The following is a 24,516-nucleotide window of genomic DNA, read 5'->3' on the forward strand; positions in this document are numbered from 1 at the left end:
AACTTATCTACTTCTCACTTGAAAAAAAAACACAACAAAACCCTTCTAAAAATTTGCATAGTCAAACAAAACAAATTCCCACACTGGCCCTGTCTAAAAACGTATGTATTGTTCTGTACCTGGAGTCCACTGCCTCTCTTACGAGGAAGTGGGAAGCGTGTTTCATCCCTGGTCTTTTGTAATCTTTTTTTGGGGGGGGATGGAGCAATGGGGGTTAAGTGACATGTCCAGGGTCACACAGCTAGTAAGTGTCAAGTGTCTAAGGCCGGATTTGAACTCAGGTCCTCCCGAATCCAGGGCCGGTGCTTTATCCACTGCACCACCTAGCTGCCCCCAGTTAGACAGTATTTTAACAACTAAAGGGGCAGCATGCTATGAGAGAAAGAACACTGCTCTTGGAGTTGGGGTCTGACCCATTTCTGGTTCTGTTTCTTTCCTTGCTTGTTGAGTGACTTTTGGGCAAGCCCTTTAACCTGAGTCTTAATATCTACCAAATGAGAATGTCAGTCCTGTCAATCTCCCAGCCTTGGTGAGAGGATTAAATGAAAAATATTACATGTCAAAACACTTTGAAAACTGTCAAAAAAAAAAGTTCCAGGGCAGCTAGGTGGAGCAGTGGATAAAGCACTGGCCTTGGATTCAGGAGTACCTGAGTTCAAATCCAGCCTCAGACACTTGACACTTACTAGCTGTGTGACCCTGGGCAAGTCATTTAGCCCTCATTGCCCCGCAAAAAAAAAAAAAGTTCCATAGTAGAATCACATAATGTTTTAAAAGATGTAATAATTACAAATTGTCTTTATTCCTTATGGTTGGTTTTCCAAAGCAGTGATGTTACACTGAAATATTGGCAATTTACTGACATAGAAGACCATAAATTAACAATATCTATACTGTATTATAGGGGCATCTAGGTGGCAAAGTAGATAGAACACTGGACTTGGAATCAGGAAGACTCATCCTCAAGAATTCATATCCAACCTCAGACACTTCCTAGCTGTGTGATCCTGGGAAAGTTGCTTCACCCTGTTCACCTCAGTTTCCTCATCTGTAAAATGATCCAGAAAAGAAAATGACAAACCTCTCCAGTATCATTGCCAAGAAAACTCCAAATTGGATTATAGAGAGTTGGACATGACTGAAAATGACTAAACAACAACAAGGTACTATGATTACCCCCATTTTTGTTTTGTTGTTGGGGACATTAAATAATAGCACCTTGATGTTGTTTGGTCATTTTCACCGGTGTCCAAGTCTCAAGGACCCCATTTGGGGTTTTCTTGGCAGAGATACTGGAGTAGTTTCCCATATCCTTTTCCGGTTCATTTGACAGATAAAGAAACTGAGGCTAACAGGGTGAAGTGACTTGCCCAGAGTCACACAGCTAGGAAGTGTCTCAGGCCAGATTTGAACTCAGCAAGATGAGTTTTTCTGACTGCAGACCCAGCATTCTATCCACTGTGCCACCTAGCTGCCCCAGGATCTCAGAGTACAGGGGACTTGCATGGTATAAAAAGACTGGAAAGGTAGGATTAACTGGATGACAACAAGAAATAGAAAAGTCAGACAGCCCCTGCTCTCAAGGAGCTCAGTATCTAGTGGGGGAGACATCACCTAGGGAAGGTTTCAGCTATAAATCAGACGGAGAGGCCACATGTAAGGCAGAGGTCCTCAGACTCAGTACCAAGGCTGATGGTCATGCCTGTTCCCTCTGGCCATTTCCACCTATAAAACCATATCTATTCCTGGTGCTGAACCATTTGACAGCACCAAGGGCTTTGATGTCAAGAAGCTTCTTTTCTGGGTCTTCAGTAGTTGTGTCTGCTGTATGGGGTAGTATTGGTGGAGGGATTTCCCAGATTGAATTCCACAAGGGTTTCTTCTCCCACCCTCCCCTTATTTTTGATTCATCTATCTATCTATCTATCTATCTATCTGGCAATGAGGGATAAGTAACTTGCCCCGGGTCACACAGTTAGTATCAAGTGTCTGAGGCCAAATTTGAACTCAGGTCCTCCTGAATCCAGGGCTGGTGCTTTATCCACTGCGCCACCTAGCTCCCCAAGAGTTGCTTCTTTATGCAATGAATGACTGCAAGGACCGGACTGGACACAGAACTGGCAGTCTAGGGGCTGCTACTATTCCTGGGGTCCTTGGGCTTAGGGTTCTGGACCAGCTCCACAGGCGACTAACTGGAGGTGTTGAGGTGGTTGCATGTCACTAGCTGTCGACCATGATCCTACCAGTGGAAAATGGACACAGTTTCGTTCCCCAGGAGCCTAGAATGGAATGGCTGGGGCCACTCTGGTGTGGGAGCATTGCTCATGGAATGCCCTTCTTTCCTGACTTGAGAATTCTGTGATCTACCCGTATCTGGAGCAGATTGAGCAGAAACTACCCTTTTTATAAAAAAATTTTTAAATTTTTTTTTTTTTGGTGAGGCAATTGGGGTTAAGTGACTTGCCCAGGGTCACACAGTAAGTGTCAAGTGTCTGGGGTCGGATTTGAACTCAGGTCCTCCTGAATCCAGGGCCAGTACTCTATCCACTGTACCACCTAGCTGCCCCCAGAAACTACCCTTTTAGAGAAGGAAAAAAGTGTAGCTCTCAACTGAGGTTAAGTGGTTTACCTCACTATGGTCACATAATTGGTCAATGCAAAGTTGGTAACTGAATCCTCTCTTTTTGAGGTTCTAATTTTCTTTTCTTCAGAGGCAGGCTGTCATAGAGGAAGGGTACTGGAATGAGAGTCTGAAAGCCAGGTTTCAAATCCTGCCTCTGTCACTTAGTAGCTGTATTACCCTGGCCAAGTCTCTTTACCTCTGTCTGCCTCTGTTTCCTCCTTGTCAAAAAGAAGGATTTATTAGGATTACAGACTGAAATCTGAGGAAACCTTAGAGGTTACCCTTTAATTTTACAGATGAGGAAAATGAGGCCCAGAGACAAGAAGTAATTTACTCAAGGGCCAGGGTTTGAGCACCCAGCTTCTTTGATACCTCTTGAACACGCTTTTCTCCATGTCACAGCTGCTTCAAAGTTTAACTTGTATAAAGCACTGGCCCTGGATTCAGGAGGACCTGAGTTCAAATCTAACCTCAGACACTTGACACTTACTAGCTGTGTGACACTGGGCAAGTCACTTAACTCTCATTGCCCTGCAAAAACCAAAGAAAACAAAAAGTTTAACTTGTACTAGTTTGCTAAGATTTTTTTGCCAATCCCATAGTTATAGGTAGCATATTTCATTAGAATACTATCTCTTTCTTTTTTGTTCATTCTTTTTTCCTTCCTTCCTTCTTTCTTTTCTTTTGTTCTTTCTTTCTTTCCCTCCTTCCCTCCATCTCTTCCTTCCTTCTTTTCTTTCCTTCCTCCCTCTCTCCCTTCCTTTCTCCCTTCCATTCCTTCTCTCTCTCTTTCCTCTCTCCCCTTTTTCTCCCTTCTTTCTTTCTTCCCTCCCTCTCTTTCTCCTTTTTTTTTTTTTAGTGAGGCAATCGGGGTTAAGTGACTTGCCTAGGGTCACTTAGCTAGTAAGTGTTAAGTGTCTGAGGCCAGATTTGAACTCAGGTACTCCTGACTCCAGGGCCGGTGCTCTATCCACTGCGCCACCTAGCTGCCCCGTCTTTCTCCTTTTGTTCTTTCTTTCCTTCCTTCTCTCCCTCATTCCTTCCTTCCCTCTTTCTTTCTTTTCTTCCTTTCTTCACTTATCACATGCTCAATCACAAAGGACTCTTTCTTTATTCACAAAACAAAAGAAATTATAACTTAACTCATAAAGTGCTATGTGATTATCAAAAAGGCAATGTACAATGGAAAAGGGGCAAGCTTTGAAACTGGGAAAATTTGAGATGCCTTGTGAACATTCAGATAGAGATGCCCAAGAGGCCTTTGGCTGAGTCAGAAAAGCTGGGTCAATCAGGTTTCATGGAGGTGAGCAAGCTTCACTGCCAAAGCCACTAGGGAAACTGGGGTCAAAGGAAGCTGTAGTGAGAGGAATCATATGGTCCTGTTCCCGGTACTGTGAGGTGGCACTACCCAAATGTCCAGACTGACCCTGGACTCATCCCTCAACTTTTGCTTCTCTTTTAATAGCTCCAACCTAGCGGTTGTTGTTTGCGTGTCTCTGATGGGTGCTGGCAAGCTCCACAAATAATTGTATGTAGTAAGAGGCATCAGCAAAATTCCTCCATTGGTTTTGACCCCAAAGGAGAGAGACTTTGACCATCCAGGCTGATATTCTCCAGTCCTATTGGTCACTGCTCAGGAACTTGCATAGATGAAGATCTTCTCAACCCCATCCCTCAAGGGGATCCCATGCCAGTCATTCATCCTGGAGCTCAGCCAATTGGAAGGACACACCAGTTCCCATACTCCTTAGGATATCTCCTCTTACCAGATCAATGGCTACTGATGTCTGGTTGCATGTGCCTCTCTTGTAGTGGGTGGAACCATAGTTGATAGAACCATAATAAAATGGTGTCCATATAGACCAGAGCCCACTGGGCTAGTGGAGAGGGCAGGCTTCCAGGGTGTGGACTGGAGGTATCAGTCCCTGAAATAGTTTGTGATACACTAACAGCAGAGAGTTTCTAATGTATCACTTCCAGTTAGCGATAGAAGCCTCCTGTGTTCTTCTCATCTTGCTAGAGGTGGCATCTTTCATCACCTATCGCTTAATAGGCAACTGTGGACAAGGAGAGATTGTATGACCCTGGGTCATCTGTTCAGTAGCTGAATGGCCTCTAAGGCTCTTTGATTTTTTTTTTTTTTTGGTGGGGCAATGAGGGTTAAGTGACTTGCCCAGGGTCACACAGCTAGTAAATGTCAAGTGTCTGAGGCCAGATTTGAACTCAGGTCCTCCTGAATCCAGGGCCAGTGCTCTATCCACTGCGCCACCTAGCTGCCCCTGCCCCCCATCTGTTCAGTAGCAACTAGGACCCAGTAAGAGGCAGGCAGTTCCAAAAGTAGCATAGTGAGTGGCTGCTCTGGGGATTTCAGAGCTCCAGACACCTAACAATGGCATATTCTGGCCACTCCTCGGTGCCTTTTGAAAGGTTCCAGCCAGTCTAGTCTTTATGGACAGAGAACTCCAGGGACATGAGCCTTATAGAGTCATATAAGGGACTAAGAGGGGAGGCTGTTGGACAGCTTGCTTTAGATCTTCCAGGATTAAGGCTTCTTTTGGGCTTTAGTTAAAAGGTACTGATTTGTGTGCCTTGGTATAGGGAGCCCTCAAGGTAGCCAAGTAAGGAATGTGGGTTTTTCAAACTCTAAAGAGTCCAATCCATTTTTGGGCTTCCTTCTTAAATTGTGGGGAAGCAAATGTTAGTAGTTTATTCCAGACTATGCCCAAATCCTCTGGGCTTTCCTCTTTCACTGTATTCCCTACAACTTGACTAAATGATGTGGTCCTTGGATTTTCTTAGAATTGTGATATGGAAAGAGAGATGATGGAAAAGAAATAGAAAATTCTCTTATAACAGTTGACTTCCTACCCTTTATGTATATGGGCTTCTTTCTTTCTTTCTTTCTTTCTTTCTTTCTTTCTTTCTTTCTTTCTTTCTTTCTTTCTTTCTTTCTTTCTTTCTTTCTTCCTTCCTTCCTTCCTTCCTTCCTTCCTTCCTTCCTTCCTTCCTTCCTTCCTTCCTTCCTTCCCTCCCTCCCTCCCTCCCTCCCTCCCTCCCTCCTTCCTCTCTCTCTTTCTTTCTTTCTTTTGCAGGGCAATAAGGGTTAAGTGACTTGCCCAGGGTCACACAGCTAGTAAATGTCAAGTGTCTGAGGCCAGATGTAAACTCAGGTTCTCCTGAATCCAGGGCCAGTGCTTTATCCTCTTCGCCACCTAGCTACCCTCCTGCATCCTTTTGTGTATTGTCTCTAACCTTCCCTATTAGACTGTAAGTTCCTTGAGGTCAAGGACTGTCTTTTTTATTATTACTTGTATCCCCAGCACTTAGTACAATGCTTGGTACATAGTAGGTGCTTAATAGATGTTTATTGCATTAGATTAGGTACTCTTTTGGAAGCAACGTGAAAGTATGTTGGATTCTTTCCCCAGTGAAAGCAAATTAGTCTTGAAAACAATTGGTAAGATGAATAGCCCTATACCACTCACCCTGGGCCTAGACTACTTGTCTACAATAAGATGTTTAAATAGTTTGACAGACACAGTTTCTGGGTAATTAATAATTTTATTAGAAATGCTAGTATATTACCAATAAAACGAGAGTGACATTCTTGAATGCCGAAAACCCCTCTTGGAAACCACTCATTGCTTATATGCCCTTGACAAAATATTAGGAGAGCACCACCCCCAGCTGTTTTCCAGGGCCAAGGCCCAGTGGGCAAGCTGTGCTCTAGCTTGGCAGGGCAATAATCCTTTGCCATCACTCTCTGGATTATCTCACCCTCTGGAAAAAATCACATAATTCACCAGGTGTCCTCTGAGCTGGACAAGCACAGGGGCAGATTCAGAAAGTCTTGCAATGAATCAAACTCGCAACCTTCTTGCTGCTCCCTCATTGGCAGGGCTACAGCTCACTGCCCAGTGAGATTTCCCCACACTGCCTTGGCCCCCCCCCCCAGTAGGGGTGGGACCCCTATACATGTGTCTATAGCTTCTCCTTGTTTGCTAGCCTTTTTCCTCACTCTGAAAATACAACTTTATTTAATTCCTGATTCACCTGTCTCTAGTCTGCTCTGCTTGGCTCTGGCCATTCACAGGTTAAAGGCAGGTTCCATCCAGTTGATACCCTTCAAACGGTGGGTGTTCCTGAGGGTGGCAGTCACTCAAATTGTTCAACAAGTAATGAAAAAAAAAAAAAGAAAAAAAGGGGCAACTAGATGGCGCAGTGGTTAAAGCACTGGCCCTGGATTCAGGAGTACCTGAGTTCAGATCTGGCCTGAGACACTTGACACTTACTAGCTGTGTGACCCTGAGCAAGTCACTTAACCCCCATTGCCTGCAAAAAACAAAAACCAAAAAACCAAGTAATGAAAGAGGGGCAGCTAGGTGGCACAATGGATAAAGCACTGACCCTGGATTCAGGAGGACCTGAGTTCAAATCTGACCTCAGACACTTGACACTTACTAGCTATGTGACCCTGGGCAAGTCACTTAACCCTCATTGCCTTGCAAAAAAAAAAAAAAAACCAGAAACAAAAACAAGTAATGAGAGAGAATGAATATTATAAATGAGAAGTGGGCTAATTCCAATGAGGATCCTGGGGTATGTGACCCTGAGCATCCAAATTTTGGTCAAAGAGATTTATCAATTCCATATTACCTGTCTCACAAAAGGGAAAATCCACATTTTTCTAGACTTGTCTAAGTCAACACAATGAGCAAGAATCCACCAATTTGCCTAAATTTAGAATTTCTTTTACTGTCTTTGATTAGATCTTATCCTGGATAAGTCTTTGCCCAAGACTGGTTGAATTCTGGATGAGGAAGAAGAAAAGGGGAAAAGTCTTGGTCCTAATTCAATAAGTAGTTATTAAATACAAGAGAGAAATCATCGTTTCTCTCAACATCATTAACAAGATCAGGAACAGCTGGAGAGAGATAAGCCTGATGATTTTGTTCATCTACTGTAGTAAGCTGCCTTTTTCACAGGTAACAGTGGATTGTTGTAAGGGGAGAAGAAATCTCTCTCTCTTTTGCAGGGCAATTGGGGTTAAGTGACTTGCTCAGGGTCACACAGCTAGTAAGTGTCAAGTGTCTGAGGCCGGATTTGAACTCAGGTTCTCCTGAATCCAGGATCGGTGCTTTATCCACGGTGCCACCTAACTGCCCCAAAGAAATCTCTTTCACTGCTTTGGGCACCTGATATCATATGGAGTTAACTCTATGGAATGGTTCAGGTTTCCATTTGACCCTACCCACAGTAACAAGCCTGGAGGTTTCTGAAAGGGTGAGCACTAATACTGAACCCATAGCACCCTTTCCTTCCATATGGAATGGGGCCTTTGGAGTGTACTTCAGGCTTGCATTGATAATGAGGTTGATGCATGCATTCAACTATCTCAGCATTTGGGAGCCTCCAAAGGAAAGTGGGAGAGAAGAGATATTAGACTGACTACCAAATTGAAGGTCTACAGAGCTATTGTGCTCACTTCATTGTTGCATGCCTGTGAAACCTGGACAGTGCACCTTCACCATGCCCAGAAACTGAATGGCTTCCACTTGAATTTGATGTGGAGGAGAGACCTATAGGAGAAAGCACGTGGGTCCTTAGGATTCCTCTGTAAAGAATTACACTCTCGAACAAGACCTAATTAGGAATAAAAGAACAGGTTTGTTGGGGTACAAGAGAAACCGGCCGGGAGCAAGGTTTTGCCAGAACAAAACACTTTCCTCCCCGGCTAACTTGTGGGGTGCCATTTTATAGGGTTTAGATGGGGTGGGTAAGAGTCTCTTATTGGGTGAGGGGCTGGTGGTCTTCCCGAGTTGCGCTGGGGTAGGAAGAATCTCTCGTGAGCGATCTGGTGGTGGGTGTCAACTTTGTCCTGATGGGTCTAAGCAGCCTGCTGATGGACGGTTCCAGGTCGTCTTCTCCTGCATTACCTCATCCAGATACTTAGGATGACTGGAATGTAGGGTGATGGTCCTGGAGCATGCTCAGTTCTATCTGTGCCACTTATCTCTGTTAGGTGAGTGCATATGTGTGTGTGTGTGTGTGTGTGTGTGTGTGTGTGTCCTTGATTGTGTTCAAGGAGAGGCCTACTTGATTTCAAGAGAAAACCCCTGAGGTTTCAAGGAAAAAGTTCCTTGAACCCCCCAGAGAATTGTTGGGGTGACCGGGGCCCATAATCCTCCCATGACAAATTGTCTTAGGAAGATTCTGAAGATCACCTGGCAGCATAAGATACCAGACACTGAAGTCTTCTCTCAAGCTAAACTACCAAGCATTCAAACTCTATGGCAGAGAGCACAACTCTGATGGGCTGGCCCCATTGTTCCAATGCCAAATGTACACTTGCTTAAAAGACTATTTATGGAGAACTCACAGAAGGCAAGCGCTCATATGGTGGTTAGAAAAAGCGATATAAGGACACTCTCAGGGTCTTTCTTAAGAACTTTGGAATTCATTGCATGACATGGGAGACACTGGCACAGGGTTGCCCAGCATGGCATGCCCTCATCAGGGAAGGTACTGTGCTCTATATATTATATATATATAATATATATATTATATATAATATATATTATATATTAGCAATATATAATATATATTATATATAATATATATATATTAGCAAAATAGAATTGAAGTAGCTCAAAAGAAATGTGAGATGTGCAAATTTAGAGAATTCACTACAAATGTTCACATGAACTACTTGTGCCTGACCTGTGGTTGAGCCTTCTGAACTCATATTGGTCTGATCAGCCACAGTTGGATACACTGTAACTTGACTCTCACATAGTGATGTCATTTTGGTTTTCTTCGAGAAGGAAGGACAACAACCAACCAGCCCTGGTACTTAACTCCCCATAACAGTTTTCAAGAACTCTTATGGTGAGCTGGTCAACAATTACTTTCTTATCAACCCCATGTTTCAGGAGCCACACCTAGAAGTGCCTCCTGGGAGTGATCAAGCCCCTCCCCGCCACCTCCACCACCTAGCAGTGTAGCAATGACAACCCGTTCTGTGACTCCTCCCCCCCCCCTCATTTGCACAGTGACTATTTGCAAAGGCAGTAGCCTAAGCCACTGCTGTCTCAACATCCTGCTGTGAGAAATTAATTATTTCTCTCTTGTTTTTAATAGCTAATTATTGAATCAGGACCCAGGTTTTTCTTCTTTTTTATTTCCTCTTCTTTTTTGTGTTCATTTTTTTTTGCAGGCAATGGGGGTTAAGTGACTTGCCCAGGGTCACACAGCTAGTAAGTGTCAAGTGTCTGAGGCCTGATTTGAACTCAGGTACTCCTGAATCCAGGTGCTCTATCCACTGCGCCACCTAGCCGCCCCCCTACTTCCTCTTCCAGAAACCAACCAGTGTGGGAAATCTTTTTTAGAGATTTACCCAGGCCAAGATCTAATCAGAGAGCAAAAAAAAAAATTCTAAGTTTGGGCTAATGGGTGAATTCCTGCTCATTGTGTTTTCTCAGACAGGTCTGGGAAAACGTTGATTCTCCCTCTTGTCAAGACAGGTGATATGGAAATTGGTGGGGGACAAATCAAATTCATTTCCTTTAGGAACTTCATCCCCTTCCTTGCACATGCCCATCTGTGAGTTGGCAGCAAGGGGAATTCATCTTATAAGGGCAAGTGTAAATAACTCCTCATCTCAGCCACCTACAAAGGGAATAAGAGTATATCTTTTCTGGGGCAGCTAGGTGGCACACTGGATAAAGCACAGGCCCTGGATTCAGGAGGACCTGAGTGTCAGATACCTGACACTAGCTGTATGACCCTGGGTAAGTCACTTAACCCTCATTGCCCTGCAAAAAAAAAAAAAAAGGAGTATATCCTTTCTTTTTTGTTTGTTTGTTTTCGGGTTGGGGTTTTTGTTTGTTTGTTTGTTTTGTTCTTTTGCAGGCAATGGGGGTTAAGTGACTTGCCCAGGGTCACACAGCTAGTAAGTGTCAAGTGTCTGAGGCCAGATTTGAACTCAGGTACTCCTGAATCCGGGGCCGGTGCTTTATCCACTGCACCATCTAGCTGCCCCTGAGTATATCCTTTCTAAAGGCTCCAAGACAGTGGGCTCTGTAAAAGGAGGTTCTCAGGGAGTTCCCCCAGGCCATGGGAGTCTAAAGCAGAAGGTCCCTCAGCACTGGCTTCATCAGACCACCCGGTCAGGAGTCTTTGCTTCCAGGGCTCCTGTTTCTCTTAGAATTCCTACCCAATCACTAGGACTCTGGTGGAGAGGGTAGGCCCACACTTGGTTCCATCAGGGCAGAGAATCACTTCCCTCCTGGGAGCAGTAATTATATAAGCCTCATCCTCACTCTCCCTCCCTAGTCTCCTCTCCTTCTCCAGTCCGCTGGCTCCAAATTCAGCAGGAATTGCAACCTCTGATTCAGAGACCATAAGGTAGATTCCTGGCTGGGGCTCTTCCCTCCCCACCTGGTCAGGAGAGAACTCTTCACTTTGCCAGGAGCTGTCCCTCCCTCCACTTTCATTGCATGGTCCCTGAAAGCTTAGACCTCTTGGGCTTTCTTAATGCAATGGTCCAGTTTACTTTCTTTTTTTTTTTTTTTTGGTGAGGCAATTGGGGTTAAGTTAAGCCCAGGGTCACACAACTAGTAATTGTCAAGTGTCTGAGGTCGGATTTGAACTCAGGTCCTCCTGAATTCAGGCCCGGTGCTTTATCCACTGTGCCATCTAGCTGCCCCCTGTTTACTTTCAGTCTGGCTGTGCTAGCAGTCCAACTTATATATTACAGTCAACAACAGCCAAGGAATGCTGGCCTTGGTGCTTTAAAACAAACAAACAAAACCCCTGGGCAGCCTCCTACAGCACTCATGTACTTAATCCTCCTGACTGCTGCCCATCCCACAAAGAAGACTCTCCATACACAAACAGGAGGGCTCTGGCCACTGGGAGCCAGGCAACATCCTTCCATCTGATCACAACTAAATAGACATTGCCTTAGACAAACTGAGACCTGGGAAAGACCTTAGCTTCAAAAGGCCAGAGTCTCCCACTGCATCTTGGGCCAGTCGTCTTGACCTGTCTTGCCACTGGACTCCGATGATTGTGGAGGAAAGAGTGAGGCTGGTGACTTTGCACAGCTCTGCCTCACTTAAATTCAGTGCACTTGCAAGTCAAGACATCACCCTCCTTCATTCTGGTCTCCCTTACCCTGGGGAGATAAGTTTGGGTGTGGCTGTGGCCTTTGTGTTCTGAAGAGGGATCTGTAGCCACCCCTCACCCAATTCCTCTAGTCACTATCAGTGGGGGATGATCCTCCACTCCTCACCCAATTCCCTCAGCTACCACCAGTGGGGGATGGTCCTCTCTCACTAAAGGAACTTTTCACAGGCAGATGGTCCACCCCCATTAGTCCTCTATAAAAGTACCTTCCATTCTCCTGTTCGAAGAGATTTGGTACCTCTGAGCCATGTGCTTTATGCCAATCTCCCCATGAAAAGTCCAAGGATTTCTTTCATGGTTTCCCTCCCCACACCCTTCCCTTCCCTTGCTCCTAAATAAACTATCACCTTATTCTAACTACTTTTTGTGTGCAAGAGGGTGTAATTCTTTAAAGAGGAATTCCTAAGAACCTCAACTCCCAACAACCCGTACCCCATTTCCCACCATATCAAAAGCTATTTTTTTTTTGGTGTGAGGCAATTGGGGTTAAGTGACTTGCCCAGGGTCACACAGCTAGTAAGTGTCAAGTGTCTGCGGGGGAATTTGAACTCAGTTCCTCCTGACTCCAGGGCCCGTGCTCTATCCACTGCGCCACCTAGCTGCCTCCAAAGCTATGATTTTTCCACTAGCAATGTATGGCTGTGAGAGCGCGACTACAGAAGGAAAGACGAATGTTGCATAATTGAGGCTTTTGAATTGTCGCGCTGAAGACTTTTGAGTCCCTTAGACAGTGAGGAGATCAAACCAGTCAATACTTAAAGAAATTAATTCAGGCTCTTCACTGGAAGGTCAAGTACACGCTGAAGCGTAAATACTTTGGCCACATAATGGAAGACGGGACTCATTGGGAAAGACCCCGATATTGGGAAAGATTGAAGGCAAAAGGATGAGATGGATGGATGGTGTCATGGAAACCACGAAGGCGAGCTTGGGCAGACCTTGAGAGACAGTGGAGAAGTGCCTGGTGTCCATAGGGTCAAGAAGAGTCAGACCGAATGACAGCAATAAAAACCATTTCCTCTTGAGAGGACAGGAGGTTCAGTGAGCTGTCCAAGGTAGAGGAAGTATCTGAGATCCCATCTTCCTAAATCTTGGCCTAGCGTTCTGCGCACTATGGCGCCGCCTAGCGGCCAGGAGATGACCTTCCCACCTGCTCAGTGAATTTCTTTGTACCTAGAACTTGTTCGTTCTCCCACTGGAACGCAAGCTCCCCTAAGGCAGGGTCGCCCTTTGACCTTAGCGTAATGCTCGTCACACAGAGTGCATTTAAGAAAGGATCACGGCCTGACTTCTCCGGGACTCAGTTTCCGCATCTTTAAAATGGGCATCATAATAACACCTCAGTCGCAGGGTTGTTTTGAGGATCAAATGAGATCATTGCAAACCTTAGAGGGTGATAGAAATGCTGACTGATATTATTGTCGGTGATAATGGTTTTATTATTGTCAGGAGAACCAGTTCTCTCTGAGCCTTAGTTTCCTCATTTGCAAAACGGAGGTGGCTGAACCTAATCGCTCTTCTTCTTCTTCCACCAGCGCAGCGCGCTTTGAGAATATTGTCCCGGCGCGGCCGCCGCCGCCTCCGTCGCGAGGCCCCGCCCCTCCATGCGCGCTCCCGGAACGTGTGGGCGCCCACGTGGTTTTTCCCGGCTCGGCGCGCGCGCAGCTCCGTAAGTGGGGCGGGGGCGGGGGCGGGGGGCACGGGATGGTGGGGGCTGCGGAGGGGCGCACGTGGCTGCGCGGGCGGGGGCGGAGGGGGTGGTTGCGCGCCGAGCGGGAGGGAAGAGTGGGGCGAGCCGGCGCCGCAAGGCGCTGGGGGTGGCTGGGGGAGCCGGACCCTGGACGCCGCCTTGGCCGCGGACGGGCTCCGCTTGCGGCGCCATGGCCGGGGTCCGGAAGATCCGAGTTCGAATCCCGGCGGCGAGTGGCTTCCGTTTGTAAAATGAGATTGTGATGATAGCCTTTCCAGGTTTGGGGCGGGGAGGCCCCTTTTCACTGTACACCCGTGGTCAGCATACAGCAAATGATCAATCTTTGCTTCTTCCCAGGCGGCAGGTGCTTAATAAATGCGGTTCCAGTACACAGCAGGTGCGGGCCCGGAGTCAGGGAGACTTAGTTTCTCTAGTTCAAATCCAACCTCAGGCACTTCCTAGCGGGGTGACCCTGAGCAAGTCACTTCACCCTGTTGGCCTCATTTTCCTCATCTGTCAAATGAGCCAGAGAAGGCAGTGTCTTGGCTAATAAAACCCTACATTGGGTTAGGAAGAGTGGGACATGACTGAATAACAAACCTGTACACAGCAAGTGATTAATTATTGCTCCACCCTAGGCAGCAAGTGCTTTAATAAATACACAGTAAGCGATTAAGCAGTGCTCCCTAGGTAATAAGCCCGAAAATGCTTTTCCAGTATATGGTGATTAATAAATGCTCCTCCCCTCAAGAGAAGGAGCTTTTTCTAAATCATTAACTTTGTAGATAATTGCATTTTGGCATAATCAGTTACCTTAGTAATCCTGTTGAAAAGCCATTTCCAGAGGGGTTCAGGACATCTAAAGATTCTGATCATTATTATAAATGATAACAGTGACTAGTGTTCACAAAGCACTCTAAGGTTTACAAAGTATTAACTCATTGGATATAACAATTTTGGGAGGTAGATGCTCCTACTACTCCCATTTTACAGATGGGGAAACCAAGGCTTGCAGAGGTTTCAGTGACTTGTCAAGGATCGAATAGGGTTGTCTTACCCCCAAGTCTGGCTCTCTGTCTGCTGCCTCCCTTTTCACAGGGGTAAGGAAGGCTGGAGGGGCAGGATGGCTCACTGCAGGGTTGTAGGTGTGGTAAGGATGTTCATGTCAGAGGCTGAAGTCATTAGGGGAGGTGGGTGAGGAAATCCGTAGGTACAATTAAGCAGACCTGTCTGTCTATCTGTCCGTGTGTGTACACATACATATCCCCTAGAAGCACAGTTCTGAGTGTATGCACACGCACAAAATGTGTGTGTATATGTAGTTACAGTTATATATGGTTAAGTAACCAATTATATACCTCTTATTTGGAAACATTTACATTAAACATATGCATACATATATGTATTTGTGCATTTATCACAAATGTGTATACATTTATATGTACACAATACACAAATGTGCATATACATATACCATATTTATATGTACATGCATATATACACATAAAGCAGCTCACTGATATGTTTATGTTCACACATATGTATACATACACTTCTCTCTGTCTCTATTTCTGTCCCTGTCTCTGTCTCTCCATCTCTATATCTCGCTATTTCTGTCTCTGTCTCTGTTTCTCTGTCTCCGTCTCTGTGTTTCTGTCTGTCTCTCCCCACACCCTGGTCGTTTGGTGGAGGATGAGTTGGACAGGTGAGGGGTGCTGGGGGCAGGGACCCCAATTATCCAGACTTTTTCCAAGGCTGCCCATGATCTGTGCCTCCACATCCTTTACCCACCACTCTTCTTAACTCTTTGCACCCACTGGCTTCTGACCTCCTCTGCCCCCCCCCTCCCCCGTCTCTAGTTACTAATGCTCCACCCCCCCAGCCCTCCCACTAATTGGATCCAGTGGACTGGCCTCGTGTCTGTTGCACAAACAGAGGCCTCCACCTCTAGACACTGAGCATCATCCCTGGCTGCCCCTCCCCGCCGCGCTGCGCTCCCCTCCACCCCCCACTCTCCCTTCTTGCCTATGCCTCTTGGCTTCCAGTACTTAGCACAGTGCCTGGCACATAGTAGGTATTTCATAGATATGGCTTGATTGCTTCATTAGCTTCCCTGGTTTCCTTTAAGTCTCAACTACAGTCCCAACTGGGGAAGCTAGGTGGCACAGTGGGTAGAGCACTGGCCCTGGAGTCAAGAGGACCTGAGTTCAAATCTCACCTCAGACACCAGCTTTGTGACCCTGGACAAGTCACTTAGCCCTGATTGCCTCAAACATCCAGGGCTATCTAGACCCAGATGGCTCTGGAGGAGAGAGTGAGGCTGGTGACCTTGCACAGCCCTCCCTCACTTCAATCCAATTCAGTTCAAGTCATGACATCACTTCGTGACGGAGAACAAAGGACAAACAACAACAATCCCACCTTCTGCAAGAAGCCTTTCCCTGGTGCTCTTTGATATTAGTGCCTTCCCTGGGAGCTTATCTCCTTCTTAGTTTCTCCATATCTTGTCTGTAATTGTTTGCATGTTGTCTCCCCCATTGGACCGGGCCCTCCTTTAGAGCTGGGGCAGCCTTTTGCCTTCTTTTCCTGCCTTTGCTTTTCTATCCCTGGCGCTTTAACACATGCAGGGCCTGTGGCCCCCACCATAGACACACAGGTGCTTAATAAATGCTGGCTGACGGATTCTTTTCCCTCTCCCTCTCCGTGTGCCCTTGTAGCTGGTGGCAGAGGTAGCCAGATCCCAGAGCGTGGTTCCATCTGCTCTCCATGGGAGCTTCCCTCCTGAAGTTTGAGGCCGCAGCCGTGCAAACCTCCCACCAAGCTCGCTACCCGCTGCCCCTGCTGCGGTCTGGACTTCGGTGTCTCAGGTAGCATCCGGGGCACCTGTCCTATTGCCCTTGCCCCTTTACGTTCCCACTGATGCCCCTGTCCAGTCGTTCCTAAGTCCCTTTTCTTGGTTCTTTTCAGACAGATGTCCATGGCTGAGCACCTGGAGGCTGTGCCCATAAAGGCCGAGCCTGGGGCCGTGGCCAAGGAGGACCCAGGTCATAAGGGTAGGGGAAGCAAGGATCGGGGGCCGAAAAAGTGGGAGGAGGCTGAACCCCAAGCCAAGAGGCTGAAAAACAGTGAGGAAGAAGAGGAACCGAGTAAGAAGCTCCCCAAGAGGAAGATTGTGCTGCTGATGGCCTACTCTGGGAAAGGTTACCACGGGATGCAGGTACGTGAGCGAATTCCCGGCTGCCTCTTACGTGGGGGCTGCTCTGCCACGTGATTTCCAAGGGCTTATGGCACAGGACTCTGACTTCCAAAAGGCAGAGAAGTAGGGTCCAGAGCTAGCCTCGGAGGCCACACCTCCTGTCCGAGTGATCCTGGGCAAGTCACTGGACTTCTCCCCGGCTCAGGTGAGAAGGTGCTGACCTGCACTGGTAGAGAGAGCCCCCTCATCACGATGAAATCACAGGCTCTTCAAAAAAGTGTTGAAAAAAGAAAAATGTTAAAAAGTCCTTCTCTAGTAGGAATGTTTAGACTGGAGAAGATAAAACTAGGGGAGGGGGAAGGAATATGAGATAAAGTTTGTCTCCAGTTATTTGGAGAAGGATTAGATGCACTGTCGGAGGCTCCAGCATCTCCTAGGATGGCCAGAGGTCATTTTCCAAAGCAGTGATGTTGCTTCTCCTTCTTCTCCTTTTTTTTTCTTTCTTTTTGCTGGGCAGTGAGGGTTAAATGACTTGCCCAGGGTCACACAGCTAGTAAGTGTCAAGTGTCTGAGGCTGGATTTGAACTCAGGTCCTCCTGAATCCAGGGCTGGTGCTTTATCCACTGAGCCCCCTAGATGTCCCTCCTTCTCCTTCTCCTTTTTCTCCTCCTTCTCTTCCTCTTCCTCCACCTTTTCTCCTTTTTTTAAAAAATGGGGTTAAGTGACTGGCCCAGGGTCCCAGAACTAGTAAGCATCTGAGGTGGGATTTGAACTCCTGACTCTAGGACCTGTGCTGTGACCTAGCTTCCCCAAGGCAATACTGCTCAATCTTTTTTTTCTCTGTGGACTCCTATGCCCATCTATGTGCAGGAGGGAGAAATAGGCAATAGGAAGCAGTCAGTCATTAAAATTTATTTAGTACCTACTGTGTGCCAGACACTGGGGCTACAAAAAGAGGCAAAAGACAGTCCCTGCCCTCAAGGAGCTTACATTCCATTGGAGGAGACAACGTACAAATGACTTTTTACAGACAAACTCTAGATAAATACAAGATAAATGTGAAATATTTAAAAGAAGGAAGGCACCAGAATTCAGAGGCCTTAAGGGAGGCTTCCTGTGGAAGATGAGAAGCCTGTGGGCTCTTCAGGATAAGGTTTGTAAATGCATCAAATAAAATACACAGGATTGGGGCAGCTAGGTGGCACAGTGGATAGAGCACCGGCCCTGGAGTCAGGAGTACCTGAGTTCAAATCCGGCCTCAGACACTTAACACTTACTAGCTGTGTGACCCTGGGCAAGTCACTTAACCCCAACTGCCTCACTAAAATTTAAAAAAAAAAATACACAGGATTACAAAGGAAACCGACTACAGGCAGCCCTTCCACATCACGACTCCCCATCACAGTTTCACCATATCGTGGGTCAGCATAAGACATTAAATAGATATTTGGGGAGAATTTTGCGGAAACCACAGAGGACACAGAAAAATATTTAACCCAATAAGGTACTATAAACACCCCATGAAAGAAAAAGAAATAATTCAGACTTCTTCCCTGGTTCTCTGGAGGGCCAGAAAATTTTTTACAGATTTTACAGATCTTGGGGGCACCGCACCCCTAACCCCCATGATGTGGAAGGGATAGCTGTATGTTGCAATATAATGATCAGTGTATTAAAGTTAAGTCAGGGGGCAGCTAGGTGGATGCTCTGGGAGGAACCAATCAATCAGTGGAAAGGGCTGCAGGGGCAGAGCGAATGTTTAGGGTGAGAAGTTTGCTGGGGCATTGGGAGAGAAAAGTATAGGAAAAAAACGTGTAGGTGGACGCCAGGTCATAAAGCATAACAGGGTCACTATCTGTATTAGTAAAGGGAATAGCTATGTTGATGGACACACATCCTTGCCATGTCACACCAAGAACCAGAGGGCAGAACTAGATTTGAGGGGTGGAACTTACAACGAGGCAGGTTTATTCTTTTTTTTTTTTTTTTCCTGCGGGGCAGTGAGGGTTGTGACTTGCCCAAGGTCACACAGCTAGTAAGTGTCAACTGTTGGAGGCTGGATTTGAACTCAGGTTCTGAATCCAGGGCTGGTGCTTTATCCACTGTGCCACCTAGCTGCCCCCAAGGCAGGTTTATTCTTCTTGAGTTGATGGCGGAAAAACTTCCTAACAATTTTGGGCTCCTTGGGAGGAGTCTCCTCCCTTCCCCCTGCCTCCCACACTCCCCAGAAGTCTGAGCAAGGACTGGATGGTCACTTCTTGGGTAGGCTGCAGATGTGAATCTATTCAAGGTTTCAGGTTGGGCTGCACAGCCTCTTGGGTCTTCTCCAATGCTGATGTTCTGTGTAGGCATGGATGCCTCACCACAGCCTGGAGGTGACTCTGGGTGGGCCTCTCGTAGGTCTGGAGGGACTTGGAGCCCTGGCCTTGCATGGTAAGTCACTTGAGGATGCGGAGGGGCTTGTGACCAGGTGTCACATTAGAAATTGGGTGATGGATTTCTTCAGCCTCAGCATCTCCTAAAATGGTTAAAGGCCTCTGAGTCATGGAGGCATTGCAGCTTGTTTTGGCGGAGGGAGTCCCTACACTGATGAAGTCATGGATGTGTGACATACTGGGAACCAGACCAAGAAATCAGGGCCCAAGCTTCAGAGGGAAATTTGTAGGTTTCACTTAGAACCTCTCGGGATCATAGGTAGAGAGCTGAAAGGGACCTTAGAGCCATGTCCACCCTACTCTTTTTACAAAAGAGGAAACTGAGGCATGGAGGTGAACTGGCTTTACTGATGGTCACACAGCTCGTGTCGGTGATGGCCTTCAGTCCTTGTTCTTGCCTCTCAGTTCAGTGGTCTTTTCACTGAGAATGCTTCCTGTTTTGGAATGTCTGTCCTGTCGATCCCATGCCACTCCACCCCAACCTATGTGGGCAGCTAGGGGGTGCAGTGGTTAGAGTACTGGCCCTGAAGTTGGGAGGACCTGAGTTCAAATCTCACCTCAGATACTTACTAGAGTGTGACCCTGGACAAGTCACTTAACCCTAATTGCCTCAAACATTCAGGGCCATCTTCAGTCATCCTGATAAATATCCCACCACTTGACTTGGTTCTGGAGGAGAGAGTGAGGCTGGTGACCTTGCACAGCCTTCCCTCATTTAAATCCAATTCATTGCAAGTCACCCTGAAGTCAACAGTTCTCTTCAAGAATGAAGGACAAATGGGGCAGCTAGATGGCACAGTGGATAAAGCACCTGCCCTGGATTCAGGAGGACCTGAGTTCAAATCCAGCTTCAGACACTTGACACTTACTAGCTGTGTGACCCTGGGCAAGTCACTTAACCCCCCATAGCACCGCACCAAAAAAAAAAAAAAAAAGGACAAACAAGAATGAAGGACAAACTAATGTGATTGTACATGTATAACCTATATCAGATTGCTTGCTGTCTTGTGGAGGGAGGAAAATTTGGAACTAGAAATCTTATTAAAACAAATGTTGAAAACTATCTCTACATGTAACTAGAAAATAATAAAATACTTTTATGATTTAAAAAAAAGAAGGAAGGACAAACAACAGAAGACTCCAACTCACCCATCCTTCCTTAGGTCAGTCAATAAGCATTTATTGTACAGAGCACTGGACCTGGAGTCAGCAAGACTCATTTTCATGAGTTCAAATCTGGCTTCAGACACTTACCAGCTGTGTGACCCTGGGCAAATCACTTAACCCTGTTTGCCTCAGTTTCCTCATCTGTACAATGAGCTGGAGAAGGGAATGGCAAACCTCTCCAGTATCTCTGCCAAGAAAACCCTATAAGAAGTCACAGGGAATCAGACACCACTGAAACTACTAAACAACAAAAATGTGCCACATGTGGTGCTAAGTGCTATACATACAGTACACACACACATACACACATGTGTGTATAGGGACTGGTATATGAGATATCTATCTAGAAATATGATATATAATATATGTATATATAATATTGATGTTCAGTTATAACTGTGATGTTTAAAATCTAAATTGTGGTCACCTTAAATTAGAAGCTTCAGCAACCAGTCTTTGGGCATTAAACATTTATTAAAGCATACAGGTATTAACATGGAGTTCAGAAAGTTAAGAAAAGGCCTATGTAGCCTAGAGTTCCAGGCTGGTTGGGTTCTGCCTCAAGTCCTCCTCCAGGAGCCTGCTTTAATCAGGAACTCCCCAGCAAGCTGATTGTGGAAGCTTTTTATAGATCTGAAACAGAGGAGGTCCTTACACACTGCTTCAAGCTGATTGGTTGGTGTCATCCAAATCCATTGGTTTTGAAGGTGTTCTCAAGTTGAGTTCACAGTCTAGCTTCTGAGAACAATACCTTCTTAAGGGCTAGCCAGGTGTGATTACAATCCAGTTAACTTGAAGTAGGCTAATCAGCAGTTAATCACTCTCACTTGATTCAATCAGTCTAGATTAATTTCCAGGTGGGTCTTTGAGTATCTGCTAAATCTCATTATTTCATCACATGTCGAACTCTTCATGACCCTAGTTAGGATTTTCATTATAGAATACATTATTCGATAAATAATATTACACATTCTCTATGTTGATAATATAAAATATAATGTATTAATATAGAGAGTATATGTAATATATAATATGGCATAATATAAAATGGTACTTAACCCTCATTGCCCCACCAAAAACAAATACTAGAGTGGTTTGCCATTTCCTTCTCTAGCTCATTTTACAAATGAGGAAACTGAGGCACACAGGGTGAAGTGATTTCCCCAAGGTCACAGAGTTAGTCAGTATCTGAGGCTAGATTTGAACTCAGATCCCCATGACTCCAGGGATGGTGCTCTATCCCCAGTGCCACACAGTCACACCTAGATAGATATAGACATCTCCTATACCAGAGCATACACACACAAATACATGTGTGTATATAAATATACATACATACACATATATACCTATAACATATATCATGTGTAATATAGCATGTTATATTGTTGTATATAAAATGGTATGTGTGTGTGTGTGTGTGTGTGTGTGTGAATAATCATTTGCCAGTTCACAAATTCTGTGATGCTCAGTGTTGGACTTTAGGGTCAGGAAGCTCTCTCTGGGTTCAAATCCTGACCCTGACACTTAATAGCTGGTGACCCTTGACATGTCACTTAACCTGTATGTACCTCATACAGTTCCTTACTACTTATTTACAGAGGCATAGAAGGGACCTATGTAGGTTCCCCAAACTGATGAAATCCATCACAGATCTTTGAGTATTTCAGAAAGATGCTGGAATTAGAGGGATGGGGGGAGGTCCTTCCCTTTGAGGATGGTCTCCCGGGCTCCAGTCCTACTCAGGTTTTGCCAGAAGTGGTTCGAGGTATCCTTGGGAGTTTGAAATTTCAGTTGGCATCCTGGCTGAGGGAGTTTGGTGTTCCTTTTGAAAGTAAACATCGAGAACAGCTAGGTGGCGCAGTGGATAAAGCACTAGCCCTGGATTCAGGAGGACCTAAGTTCAAATCTGGCCTGACACTTGACATTTACTAACTGTGTGACCCTGGGTAAGTCACTTAACCCTCATTGCCCTGCCAAAAAAAAAGAAGAAGAAGAAGGATCAGGCTTTTTCATGCTCCAGACTTAAGGAAAATGTGGGTGATCTCACAGCATATTTGACTTGATAAGTCAATCTTTAATCATTTCTTATTTAGCTCAGAACAAGACCTTTTACACCGTATTGCTACCCTGTATTGCTTTGTATCTGCAGTACAAAATAAAACACATTCCTCCCTTTCTCAGAGGAACTTAGGGTCCTCCCAATTCAAGACGATTGAAGATGACTTGGTGTCGGCCCTTGTTCAGTCTGGCTGCATTCCAGAGAACCATGGCGAAGATATGAAGAAGATGTCCTTTCAGAGGTGTGCGCGGACAGACAAGGTATGCTTCTTTTCTTTGAAGAACTGATGCTCTTTAAAAAAAATCCACATCGGGGGCAGCTAGGTGGCGCAGTGGATAAAGCACCAGCCCTGGATTCAGGAAGACCTGAGTTCAAATCCAGCCTCAGATAGTTGACACTTACTAGCTGTGTGACCCTGGGCAAGTCACTTAATCCTCATTGCCCTGCAAAAAAAACAAAAACCAAAAATCCACATCACTTCCCTGCCTGCCAATCAAAGCTCTCCCTTGTCACAGAAATATAATTGATAATAATAGCTAACATTTATAAAGTGCCTACTATCTGTCAGGCATTGAACTTAGTGATTTACAGTTATTATTGAATTTGTTCCTCTAAACACCCCAGAGAGGTGGGTGCTATTATTATTCCCATTTTACAGATGAGGAAACTGAGACAAACAGGTTAAGCAATTTGCCCCATATGCAGGTCCCTTGGGAAGATTGAAAGAATTGCAGACTTGCAGCCCATATCTGATTCTTATCTATATAAAAGAAAAGTGTTATTCAAGCAGATAGGTATATGAAGCTGGTAAGCTAGTAAGTGTCTTGATGCCAGTTTTGAACTCAGATCTTCCAAGCTGTAGGCCCAGAGTTTTATCCTCTTAGCCATTAAGGGAAACACAGCAATACAGTGGTTATGTTTGATAGTCTATTCCCCATTCTGCAACTATGACCCCCCCCCTTTTCCTAAAAAGACAGTTTTTTTGTTTTTTTTTTAAGTGAGGCAATTGGGGTTAAGTGACTTGCCCAGGGTCACACAGCTAGTAAATGTTAAGTGTCTGAGGCCGGATTTGAACTCAGGTACTCCTGACTCCAGGGCCCGTGCTCTATCCACTGCACCACCTAGCTGCCCCAAAAGACAGTTTTTTAAAGAATTAGATTTTTATTGATATCACCTCAGTTTCCCTTGTTATCTCCCCTCTCCCACAAACATATTTAAAAATAAAAAGAGGAAGAAGGGGGAATAATTCCAGCAAAATCAGTCTTTTAATAACAGCAAGATGACAGAGCAAAATCTTAAGCAACATAGGTGTGCCTTCTGATTGAGCATTGATGACTTGTCAGAATTGAGATTACATCATTTGGATCTCCCTTAATCAGGCCTAGACTTGTGAAGTTGTCAGACAAAGGTTCCCTAGCTACTGAGAAGTCTTCTGTCCCCTCAATGTGGGGGTTGCTAGTTTAAATTGATGAGATTTGACCTTTTTATGTTAATCAAGTTTCTCTAGTGAGTAGGGGTAAGACAAGCTTGACCTTTAGTCAAATTGCCCTGGGATGTGAGTGGGGTGAAGTTTACTTAATTTTTAAACTATGCTCAGACTATGTCTTCTTTCACCTCATGTGAAAAGGTGCCTTATGTACCTTTGGTCTGATTAAGCTTTAAAAAAAGGAAAACAGGGGCAGCTAGGTGGTGCAGTAGATAAAGCACCGCCCTGGATTCAGGAGGATCTGAATTCAAATCCTGCCTCAGACACTTGACACTTACTAGCTGTGTGATCCTGGGCAAGTCACTTAACCCCAGTTGCCTCACACACACACACACAAAAGAAAAAACACCCAACCCTCTTGTGCTTTTTAGATTAACTGTCAGGATGATGGTTAGAAGCTAGATGGAGCAAAGGATTTGAACAGGCCATTTTCATTTGAGGTATTCAAAGTTATCTATTACCATATTAGAAAAATGCTCAAAATCACTATTGATTAGAGAAATGCAAATTAAAACAACTCTGAACTACCACTTCACACCTACCAGATTGGCTAATGTGACAAAAAAGGAAAATAATAAATGTTGGAGAAGTTGTGGAAAAATTGGAACACTAATGCATTGTTGGTGGAGTTGTGAACTGATCCAACCATTCTGGAGAGTAATTTGGAA

At 45.4% G+C, this 24,516-nt stretch overlaps 1 protein-coding gene across 5 annotated transcripts in view; it reads left to right on the forward strand.

The window, feature by feature from the left end:
* The first annotated feature begins 13,407 nt into the window (after positions 1-13,407).
* PUS1 (pseudouridine synthase 1) overlaps positions 13,408-24,516 on the forward strand; it is a 30,380-nt gene continuing 19,271 nt past the window's right edge. Inside the window, exons 1-4 of one of the 5 annotated variants that reach the window (XM_043975204.1) lie at positions 13,408-13,481; positions 16,220-16,369; positions 16,470-16,719; positions 22,485-22,622. In XM_043975204.1, coding sequence (XP_043831139.1) covers positions 16,269-16,369; positions 16,470-16,719; positions 22,485-22,622 — 489 coding nt within the window. In that variant the 5' untranslated portion in view covers positions 13,408-13,481; positions 16,220-16,268. Of the gene's footprint in view, positions 13,482-13,848; positions 13,900-16,219; positions 16,370-16,469; positions 16,720-22,484; positions 22,623-24,516 lie in introns of those variants that run through there. The other 4 variants (XM_043975205.1, XM_043975208.1, XM_043975207.1 and 1 more) reach the window with 4 other exon arrangements.

The sequence above is a fragment of the Dromiciops gliroides genome, chromosome 1, assembly GCF_019393635.1.
Source record: "Dromiciops gliroides isolate mDroGli1 chromosome 1, mDroGli1.pri, whole genome shotgun sequence".
NCBI classification, from domain to species: domain Eukaryota; kingdom Metazoa; phylum Chordata; class Mammalia; order Microbiotheria; family Microbiotheriidae; genus Dromiciops; species Dromiciops gliroides.